We start from the raw sequence: 12,202 nt of genomic DNA, 5'->3' as shown, positions 1-12,202 counted from the left end.
AGTATTGGGATATCTACGGCTCACAAAAAAAGCTGAGTGTGTCTGTGTGGGCCTATAGTCCCTAAACAGGAGACAAGAGAGACAAAAGAATATCTAAGGCTTGCTGGACAGCCTCTCTGACTTGTGAGTAAGTTTCAGTTTCAATGAGAGACCTTGTCCCCACCCCTCCAAAACAAGGAATAGAATGCCAAGAGAAGTCACCTTGATATTGACCAATGGCTTTTATACATACATGTGAACATATACAGCAAAATGTACATATAAATACAGCCCTACACAGAGGTTAAAGGATTTCTCGTGGCTCACTCAAATAATAATGATTCTTCTGGATCCATATACAGATGAAACTTTTTCATTTAGTTTTAAAGAAACTTCATTCCTATCTTTTTATTATACAATACCACATCTTGTAATTTTTAAAGCATGGGTTTTTTTTTGTTTGTTTTGTTTTTCAAAAAGAAAAGAAAGATTGAGACCTTGCTACCTTGAAGACAATTCCAGCTCTTCTTAGTTATGTTGTTGCCTGCATATCTTATTTTCTCCATGGAATTTTAAATGTGATCTGTCTTTGCTGACTCTTCCTGTGGTGAGCTGTTAGTGCATCCTAACTAAAGCCCAGCACTTCAAGCTCTCCTCCTTGGTTACATTACTAACCCCAGTTGTGATTTGCAGTAGGTGAGTTTTACTGTAGCAATCTCCTTATTTCCAAAAGCAACTGCACTTTTGATCACCATTAGTATGCAATATTTCAATAAGTGCCCTAATTCTTGCTCCATTACATTAAGAAGGTCCTTTCTGATGTAGCTATTCTTTTTACCTGTGATATGTGGTTTAATATAATGATATGATTTCATTGTTATTTTATTATTTATTTTCTTTTATTATTTATTTTCAGAGGAGCTATGTTAACAGATTGCTGTGCTTTGAACTTAATTTGATGAATATAATTTCTTTCTTTTTCAGTATGCTATTGAATCACAGATTCAACTTCATGGACTTGATGTTGAGAAAAGTATGCGGATGATAAAGCCAAGACAGGTATTTAAGAAAGAAATAAATGTTCATTGTACTTCTACTTACTGTCCATTGATTTTCCTCAGAAGTTTATTATCTTCATGGCTTTGATGTAACTTCCATGAAAGCACAAGAGATCAGTTCATTTTTTATTATTAAATCCTTTTGTTTAAAATGAAAAACAAATGGGAAATATATTTATTTTCATTTTCAAGGCCTAGATTCATGACAAGAAATGTTTCTTTTTATACCAATGGAGTCCATAGTAGTCTAGCAGGTGAGAAGTGATGACAAATAGGGTATTCCATTTTAAATTTCAAATACAGTAGCAATAGATCTCATTAAAATCAAATCAAAGACTAGAAATCATTGTGAAATCATAGAGACTCTTTCATGTTCTTTTGCAAAGTGTCAAATTCTTTTTACAGGTAAAATACAGTAAGTTTTCTAAAGCCAATAATTTGGAGAGTCTGGAATTCTAATATGTGTAGTAACCAACATGCAAATTTAATGGTATAAAAGACTTTCATATCTGTAAGAGGTTCCTGTTTTCACATATGCTATATAAATAAGGTTTCTAGTGTAAGTGAACATAGCCACCAGAAACCAAGTTTCAGGATGACATATGACCAGCAATTTGTCTTTTGCGTCTACTCTAACCAGTTGTTTGCATTACTGCACAGCTTCAAATCCACATGAATGGGAGTTTTTTTCACTAACACCTTTATCTCTTATTTGATTCAAGGAGGTCTTTAGACACATGAATTACATATTCTCTTTAGTATGTTTTTTTGTAAATTGTTGTCAAACTGTATTACAATTTTAAGAGTTTTAAGCCACTAGTTCCCTAAGTAGATTTTTATAATTACTAGGTTCATTCTTTATATGTATAAAAAGTGCATTTCTAATAAAATAGAGACTTCAAATTTTTTCCTATTTGGTAAACAAGCTTCAGAGTTCTTCTAATAGAAACTGTACACACACACATACACACACACACACACACACACACACACACACACACATACACACACACAGTCACACACACACACCATCCCTCCTCTTCCATACGAGTCTTCTAACTTGGAACTTGGCCAATAGCAAGATATTTGAACACTTATATGGAAGGATATTATAGGATCATCTTAATGAGCTTTTTACATGATATTGGGTCAATTAAGAATGCACTGACCCAAATTTATGTCATGTTTATTACAAGAGATTTGTGGAAATTTGGATGCATGTCAAACCTGCTCACCCCAAGCAGATTCTTCATGATTATCTGATTTCTTACAGCACAAGCTACTCTTTCAAGATTGAATCTCATTTCATTGACAATTTCAATCATTAGTTGTGGTGAAGAGGTTAGAGCAACTTTGTTCTTGGTACTTTATTTCGGTCTGTTTTCTTCGCAGTTCTCATTATCTTTACATTAGTTTGGAAAAGATTAAATTTTGAAATAATTGGAACGTCAATTTGGCAAAACTCAGTTAAAAGATGTGTAACTGAGTTTTCATTGGAAAAAGTACCACTAACTTGATAAGCGCAATATGAACCTCCAGCTTTGCTATATTTCATGGACTCCATGCTTTTTTATTGGAATAAAATCATTGGAAAACAATTTGTGGGTTTGTAAATAATAAAGATTAATTGAAAACTGAAGTACAAAAGAAAAAATGAGATTGTGCAGAATGACATTTAAAAGAAACCTCCTTAGTACTTTGTTTTTTATTTCTTTGTAATCAAATGTATCCCAGTGATATTCTTTTGCCAGATTTCTGAAGAGCATCCCTAAAGTAAAGCATAATTCCCTTCAATTGCCCCTTATGTAAGAAAGACATTTGTGGATATGAGTAACATGTTTATGACTGTCATACTCTGTAACTAGCACTAAATTTGACTTAGGGGGAAGAGACCTTACGGATGGAGGACATACTGAAAGTAATTGAGGAGGAAGGAGACTCGATTGCAGTGATCCTGTTCAGTGGCGTGCAGTTTTATACTGGACAGCTCTTCGACATGCCTGCCATTACAAAAGCTGGACAAGCAAAGGTAGATCACTCTTTGCTCCTTGTCGGTGCCCCAGGCAGCACTCTGCTCAAGAGTGGTCCACCTACATTATTTCATGTGTGCTTTAAATAGTTCTAGTTATCCTTTTTCTTTTAGAAATCAGAAGACTTAAATTTTAAGACATTATTACTATTATTGTTATGATTTCTATATTTCAAGCCATGTTTATGCAACATCAATGCTTCAACCTCATTCATAATAATGTTATCTTTATGTGAGCCCCTAGGGTCCAGAATGAACATATTTTGCACGTATGATGTGACTCTTCAGATTGCAAAATGGGGATGAAATATTAGGGTCTTCAAGATATGAAGGACTGTTAAAAGGCAAACTTCAGTAAATTGTCTTACTGTAACTCATTCTAAATATAAACCAGCTCTAAATGTGAGCTAGGTACTTCTAGAAAGGAAAATATGGACTCTATTAGCAGCAAATGCAGACTTATTCGTAGAATGAGTTATACTCAAGTGATTTCAAGGATGCCATTTTATTTCTAACAATCTTCTAGACTTATAATACTATCCATAGCAAAAGTGTTGAGTTCCCATATACTATTAATTCAAAATTAAACTCCTCTTATTTGTATATAATGTTTCTGTGTATAAGTAAGTGACTTAAGAATTTTTTTTCATTAATCTTGGGCTATAAGAAAGAAATCAAGGGGGAGAAAAATTCAATACTCAAAAGTTATATTTAAAATGCTAAGTAGCTGTTCTGTTTGATTATGTAATCAAGGCTTGCATTAAAAAGGTGACAATTGACTTTTATTCTGAACATTAATAAGTTATAGGACTACTATATATGTGAAATCCAGATAATATATGCAGTTATTGAAGCTAATGAATGGAACTAATGAAATGAAATTTAACACCATTTTTAGTGGTCTCTAGGAATTTCCAACCAGGGCTTCCAGCTGATTTGATGGATAACTGTGAGAGTGGTGCAATACAAAAGATATAAAGATAATGTCTTATTAATCTAGATATTAAATCTTAACCACCAAAATAAATGGAGGCCAATAAAGCTTGTGTTTTAAAATGTCCTGCAAGTAGTCAGCAACAATGTTCCCTTAGTGTGCAAGCATGTCTCATTAACCTCCATAGAAAGGAGATAAGATAGCAGAGAACCATGAGCTTGGCAATCACACAGTCAAGTTTTCAGACACTGGCTGGGTCATTACTACATTATATGGTCCTTAGCAAGTTACTTGACATCTCTGAGCTTCGGTTTCAAAAGTTTACAAGAACAGCATCTACCCCATATACTTAGAGTTAAGAATGTAGTGTCTGAAGCACGTCATGGTTGCCTCATGTTATACTGTTAAACAGTGCCCCCCCACCCTGACTTCTACTCTCTTCACTGAATATGAAATTGTAGGAAATGTCCCAGATATGGATTTTATTTCCTATTAAAATTAAAATGCGGGAGTTAGAGGGATGGCTCCCTGGCTAATAGCACTTGTTCCTATTTCAGAGGACCAAGGTTTCATTCTCAACGTCCACATGGCAGCTCAAACTATTTGTAACTCCTATTCCAGGAAACCAATGCCCTCTTTTAGCCTCTGAGGTACCAGGCACACCTGAAGTACATGTACATACATGCAGGCAAAATATTTGCATATTTAAAATATGAGTAAAATGAAAAAAATCTTTAAAAATAATATTTATTAGGTTATATTTAATACCTGCTAAGGGATTTAATTGATGAAACTAGTCTGTAAGTGTGCCACAGGCTGTCATTCATTTAACATGTCTATAGAGTCCAATTCTCATGGTGCATCCAGTCAAACAAATGAAGGGAAAAATGAGCATTTCCAGTCTACATGGTATGATGCCATGGGAATGAACTAGGGATATGGCTGACTTAGATTTACCCATTAACAAATTTATTTTAACAAATATTTACCCTCTTGCTGGAAAGTTGCTTTCTCTCTTAACTGAAGTTGAGAAATTAGGCTAATTTAAAATTAGACTTATGTAACTCCCCTGTGTGGTCTGTGAATATAAAGCTGAAGAAAGAGACAGGGAGAAAATTAAAGGTGTCACTCAAGAAAAAAATTGACAATTGTAAGGGGGAAGGTAACCTAAAATGATCACTGTTAAGACTGAATTAGTAAGGTAAAAGAGGAGAAACTTTCTTGAAATTGAGCATGATAGCAGCTAGAAATGACAGTGAATAGATCAATGAATATCAATGAGTTGGTTATGAAGTAAAACCTTCAAAGTCCTAAAACAAAAATTTCAAAGTTACTCACAAATTTGAAAGGTAGTTTAAAATGCATATATGACAATAATAACACAAATGATAGGTATCTGGATTTATTTTGTATCTTGAAATTAATTTAAAAGACAGTGTATAATTAAGCAACCATATTGCTGAGGTACTGTGGTTTTACATTCCTTGTTATGTTTAGAAGACTCTTACAGATTTACTGGTCCTCTAATGCTTATAGTCACTTACCCTTTCATACAGTGTTCTCTGACCCTTGAGTGTACAAGTTATGAAGGAAAGAAGAATATTAAGTTTGCAGTAGGTATCAAAGAAGAAAAAAATTCATAGAAGAAAAGTTGATACCAGAGCATTGTTTTGTATGTGAAAGTGCTTTTCATAGCAAGGGGAAGGTCTGAGATTTGGGTGGCAAGGTTGAAGAAAATGAAACAGAATAGATAAGAACTATAGGAAAGACCAAGAAGTGTCAGAAGACATCAGTTTAAATATCGATATTTATCTACTTTTGGAGCTACATGGTTGTTTCATATTGCTGAGCACCCATCTTTCTGAAACTCTGATTTCTATGTTTTTGATTTTTATTAGTCTTTTTACTTGTTCCTACTAACATTTATTTTCTATACCAACAATGTCTCACCACAGTCTCCAGTTATTTTGACAATGCCCCTTGACTGAACCATTGCTACCAATTGAAAGCCATGGTTTGCACCACAATGAAAAACCAATAGTCAATGTTAATCTGCCCACAACACTTTGACACCCAGTATTTTTTTCCAGGATCATGTGATTCACCATCTTGTCAGACTTAGGGCTCAGCTCTAGTTTCCTGGCTGACTCATTTTCTTCTTTCTCCCTTCCTTTTGCTTCTTTTTTCTTTTCTTTTCTTTCTTTTTTTTTTTTTTTCCTCATGCTTAAGTTGAAGCCTAGGGACTTGTACCTCTTCCTCCTGAATGCTAAAATTACAGTCATGTGGTACCATGACTCCTGATCTTACCACTTTTTTCCAAAGAGGAATTTCAAAATAATTTATTTACTATTTAATTATTTTAAAGTGAGAAAGAAAATTGCCTGCATCCAGTATTTTCTGGGTCCAGGTGAATGGTTTGCTGTATGCCATTTTACCTTTGGAAGACAACTTGAAATTTCATGAAAATTCATGCATAGTACTTTTAGAGTTTTGAAATTACATTAGTCATTTCCATCTTTATTTTATTTTTTTTTATTCTTCCCTTGTGTTACATGCTGACTGCATCTTTCCCTCCCTCCCCACCCCAGCCTCTCCCCCCATCTCCGCTATCCTCCAGCTCCAACCCTCCACTTCCTCTCCCCTCAGAAAAGACCTCCCAGTAACACCAACCAAACATGGAATGACATGTTACAATAGGGCCAGGCACAGGCTATCATATCCAGGCTGGATCAGGCAACCCAATAGGAAGAAAACAGTCCCATAAGCAAGCAAGAGTCAGAAACTGCCTCTGCTCCCACTGTCAGAATTTTTAACTAAACACTTTAAAATTCTACTTTATCACTGTCTGACATTTTCTTAAGTTTTCCTCAGTCAAATATTAAGAATTACAGGCATAATGAAAAGACTATCAATGAAAATCAAACCAAACAGAGAACTCTCTTTTGCTAACCATAGAACAATAGTGGCCCGAGACTGCTGAGCTGTATTGGAGAAACACAGTTAAGTCTGAGTGACAGATTTGGAGTCCTCTGCCTTTCCACATCACAGTCATAACATGGTTTTTCCAGACCCATTTCATTTTAAGGCCTCAAGAAGGAAGAATGGAAGAGAGGGCAGGTTCATCTGTCTCATGTGTCCCTTTTATGTGAAGTGCTAAATCTTTCCCAGAAAAGTCCGGCAGATTCCTGCTCATGACTCAGTGCCTCTTAACTGACAGCCAAAAGGGGCATAGGCACAAAAATAGTTTGCTTTTGTAGTCCTATAGTAAGAAGAAAGTGCTGGAGAGTGGGTTTGGGATTGCCAACCCATAGTATTTCCTAATTACATCAGCAGATGATCCAATGCTTTCTAACTTGTTGCCTTTGTTTTTGAGCCATAATTCCAATTCGTTTTTCCCTTTCTACCCCTTTACCTCCCTCCCTTCTCACATTTCACAAGCATTGAAAACAGTTCATAAGAAACTAATAAGGAAGAATTGCATGCTCTCTCTAGCAATAACTTAGAAATGATAAGACATAGGTAACTGAGTCTGACAGTGAATGCTTGTAATTCCATCATTGTGGAGACTGAGGTAGGAGAACAGAAAGTCCCGGGTTAGTGTGAGTGGCTGTGGAGCCAGCTTTATCAAAACCAGACAGACAAACCATCAAAACAATGAAATGAACAAAACTGAAGAGTTAAAAGTTCCTTGGGAATTATTTTCTTTCCATATACTAGTGCTTTAATAAAGCCAGAATCATAGACCTCTTCACCATACCCAGTGTTTATTTCTTGCTTATGCCACCCAGAGGTCAACCTTCTGTCCAGGCAGAGATTAAGGTCCCATGATTCAAGATTGGAACCTTTGGCATTCATACCCTAAAGCTTTGGTATGACCAACCAAATGAATAGAATAAAGGGTGTGAACAGTACAATAATTTCTCAAATGCCTTGCCTTTAAGTGGCAAGATTACTTCCTCATGTAATCCACTAATTAACAGTCTGTGCATTCTCTGGGAAATGAAGTTTAGCTGTGTCTGCAAAGGGTTGTTTGCTTTGGTACCCTGGACTCAGGCCTCTCACATACTGATGAGGTGAGACATTTCCTTTGGGACGTAGAATACAAAGAATGTGCACTAGTAATTTTCATAATTAAGGTTGGCAAGAGGGCAAAAGGACTTATGCAAGACTAAAGACCTGAACTTTATTTCTAGAATTCACATAAAGACTGACCTCCCACCTCTACATATACACCACAGCATGTGCACATACACTTATATTGTACAATACTTTCACTAATAAATAAATTTAAGTAATTATATTAATTGTATGCTTTACATATTATATGACAGTGCATTAATTATTTTATATTAACATATTAGTAACTAATATAAAATATATTATATGTGGTTAATGTATATTATATAGTTTATAATATGAAAGTTGTAGCTTAATAAGCTGACAAAACACACTTATCAGTATATCTTAATTTGTCTACTTTACCAAATTAAGATGGTAGTGATATTTACTTCATAACCATGCTTTAAAGAGAATTAAGAGAAATGGCATCTTAAAAATATTTAATACTTAGCATATGGTTTGTACTCAATACATTTTTGTAAGTTTCAACATGAAAATAAATGTAAATATATATTGGAATACACAGTTCCATGTGAAAAAGAAATAGTGGACAAATAACACTTCCAGATAAAAAATGAAAGAGGATTTGTAACTGGTAAGTGGCTATTTCTGCATCAGAACTCAAATGAAAGCAGAATAATGTAAACAGCTTGTTAAGAGAGGAAGAGACTGTACTGAAATTTCAACAGTTAAATAATGGACTATTATAGCATTTAATAATTTGAGTCTTAAAAATCTCAGTGTATACCCTTCTTGCTCTCTGTCCCCAACCAAATGTCTTATACCACACAATACACCTGGTTCCTGGCAGATAGTGAGTTAACCATTGAAGGGGTAGATGAATAAATGAGTTGCTTTTGTCTCTCATCTCTTTTACACATTATAGTAACATACATATGTGGATGTTCATATATTTGTTTTCTTATAGCCTATCTAAACTACAATGCAAATGGTGGATTAAAAGAAAAAATTCTGCAAGGCACCACTTTATCGTGCATCAGCTTTTATTTTTGTATGTGAACTATGCATCAGGCCCAACCATAAGGCCTTTCAATTACTAACAATTACTAATAGCAGTTATAGTCCAATCAGTGCTAGTAATGTTGAATTAATTCCCAGCTATGTATGGTGATATGTACCTGTAGTCCTAGCCACGATTTGAAAAGCTAAAGCAGAAGAATCATTTGAATCCAGCAACTTAGGGCCAGGTGGGCAACATAAGAAGACCCAACTTCTTCAAACCTACACAGAGTGGTGGCAGGGACAAGGAGAGGGGTGGGGAGAGAGAGTGGGGGAAGGGAAGGAGAGAGGGATGGAGAGAGACTAGAAGGACTGGGGAGATGGAAAGCAACACTAACTAAATAAGTGGAGGATCTGAGTTCAAATCCCCAACACCAAGGTAAAAAGCAGGGCATGACCATGGGTACTCTTGTCACTCAGTCACTATGAGGAGGGGAAGACAGGATTTCTGGGACTTGCTGACAGCCATCCTAGCTGGAAAAGAATAACAAACCCAGGTTCAGTGAATAACATTGTCTCCTGGAAATAAGGTGCAGTTGATAGATGCACCACTGCACATGGATATGTAGAATAAACACACAAGTGTGTGCATGCAATTGATTCTGAATACTGAATGATAAAGGAAACTAATAAATATCTAATTTGTAAAATCAATTAGTAAAAAGTCAGAGATACCAAAGCAACACCCACATGAGAATGATCACCAGAACCATTCATTTATCCACAGGATAAATTCCAGTTTTTCTAAAATTTTTAACATCCGTGAAGGCACAAATAAATGATCGCTTAAACCTTTAACAGAAATGTTAGCTTTAATGGTTGAAGTCTATTCCCAGGAACTGTTATAGTACAATATCAATAACATTTATGTGAGGCATCAAGATGTGCAGTCAGTTTGAATGCATTAATAATAAACTGAGTCACCAGTAATGCATTGGTGTCACAGTAAGAAAAAAAATCAAAGCATTTCCCCTTGTTTCATTTAATCAGGAGAGAACCCATGTTTGACTCTTGTTCTCTCTGTGTCTTCTTTCCTGTCTGTCAGATGAGTATGAATCTGTGCCTATCTGAAGGCTGACTCGTGAATGTGCCCTGTATCGATTATTCTATCTGGTGGAATGTGTCCATCCGTAGGAAAGGACTTTGTTCTCTCTTTCAATGAACAGCACAACAATCATCCCATGGGGGAAGGAATGCGATAATTTATAGAAATCTTTAACAGAGTTTTACAAAGGATTATGTCACTGATTCCAGCTCATTCCAACTCTCCCAGATAACAAATAGTATTGCATATATTGTTTATACAGCATTATCTGTAGTTTGTTTACAACATTTTTGATGGCTATTCATTTGTTGTTTTCAGCAAATGATTATCATAACATTCATAAAACATATATATTAATCTTCGATCAGTAGCATGGAAGAACACATAACGAGATTATACCTATGTATTAGTGTAGGCTCTTAATGTTGGCTATGTGGAAAATCCAAAAGATCTAAGGTTGGTTGTTATATTTTTCTCTTAAAGGCATGTTAAGCAAACAAGGAAAATACACAGTTGGATAGTACTATAAATCTTAAGTGACTTCAAAGTATATTATTAATTATGGCTGTGAGGTACAGCAAAAGCTCTTGTCTTAAAATATGATACACTTTTCTCATAATGCATTGCCACAAGGTGTTCATTAAATGAGATAGGTATTTATAAGTACACCTACACATCACACACACACACACACACACACAATTTACATTACATTATTTGGGTATATATTCTATAATATGAATTAGCATAATGTGTGTGCACACTATTTTGTAGCCCAGTCTGGCCTGAGTGACATTCATAATATGACCCCCCTGCCTTAGCTTCATGAGCTTTGAGGTTATGACAATGTGTTTACCTCCCTAAGGATGCATAAAACTTTTATGAACAAAAATTAACCTTTTATACAAAATTTAACATCATAATTTTATATTAAGTCATACTGATGAGAAACTGAATTGCAGTTCACATGAGAGGATCTTATCATATAAAATAATTTTGTCACTGTCTTCTCTATAGTAAAGTGAAATAATTTCATATCTTTCACTTATCAGCAAATATTTTATGGTACACTATAATAATAAAATTATAACAAGGAACATCTAATATAGCATTGTGTACCAGGGTGACTTTCTTGAAGACTATGAGATGAAGCCAGTTCTAGCAACATGAGTAGATATTGTCCAGGTATGACCTTCTCTGTCATGGCTGGATCTCTGATAAGGACTTTTCTCATAACTGTAAAGTATTAATATGTCTATGAAGAAGCAAATGTTTCAGTATATTCTAATGTAAAAACTTCAGAAAAAAAAAGAATAAAACAGGGTATGAGGGCAACAGGGTGAGAAGCAGCCTCTTCCAAGCCCTGTGAACTGCATAAAGACCCATACAAGACACTGACGGGCTTTGAATATTTTAAAAGACAGGTCTATTATAACTCTGGAAAGAAACTTCCTACCTGCAAGAGTGAAAATGGACTAGAATGTAATGAGAGTGGGCAACATGAAAGAGTGTAATATTATCTTTGCAAAAATGTAAGGACTATTATTGTGATGCACTTCAGTGTGGTTTTGATCTTGGAAAAATCATTTGTAATCTTCATTCCCTTAGTTATAATAAAAATGTGTTTTAAATAATCATTACAGATCATTTCTGCATAGAATTCTTGAAGCGTGATATAGACTTGATTCTATCAAAGGAATCCAAGGAAGAAAGAGTTGAAAATTGTTTTTCTATACATATGTATATATGCAAGTGTGTATATGCATGTTTTAGATAGTAAAAATAATTTCTGTGACTGGCCAGAAAATGATTGATAGCAGAACATTAGTCTTTGTTTTAGTAAGGAGAGAAGTAAAATTTAAACTGGGTATGCCATCAACTGGTCTTTGGAATTGCAGTACATGCAGAAAATTACCCATACTCTTAAATCTTCCCATTTGAAATCCAGAAATTTTTAAGTCAAAATAAATTGGTGAGGGTCAATTCCCAGGAATCTAAAATGATGGAGCTATTTCAAA

At 34.9% G+C, this 12,202-nt stretch overlaps 1 protein-coding gene across 1 annotated transcript in view; it reads left to right on the top strand.

The window, feature by feature from the left end:
* Positions 1–12,202, top strand: part of Kynu (kynureninase) — a 136,762-nt gene that overhangs the window by 62,531 nt on the left and 62,029 nt on the right. The window contains exons 7-8 of the mRNA XM_051184741.1: positions 964–1,038; positions 2,920–3,066. Of these exons, the coding sequence (XP_051040698.1) occupies positions 964–1,038; positions 2,920–3,066 (222 nt within the window). The remainder of the gene's footprint in view (positions 1–963; positions 1,039–2,919; positions 3,067–12,202) is intronic.

Source organism: Phodopus roborovskii, unplaced genomic scaffold (assembly GCF_943737965.1).
Source record: "Phodopus roborovskii unplaced genomic scaffold, PHOROB, whole genome shotgun sequence".
Classification (NCBI taxonomy): Eukaryota; Metazoa; Chordata; class Mammalia; order Rodentia; family Cricetidae; genus Phodopus; species Phodopus roborovskii.
Note: the sequence above shows the minus strand (reverse complement) of the source record. Positions and strands in the feature narration are given on the sequence as shown.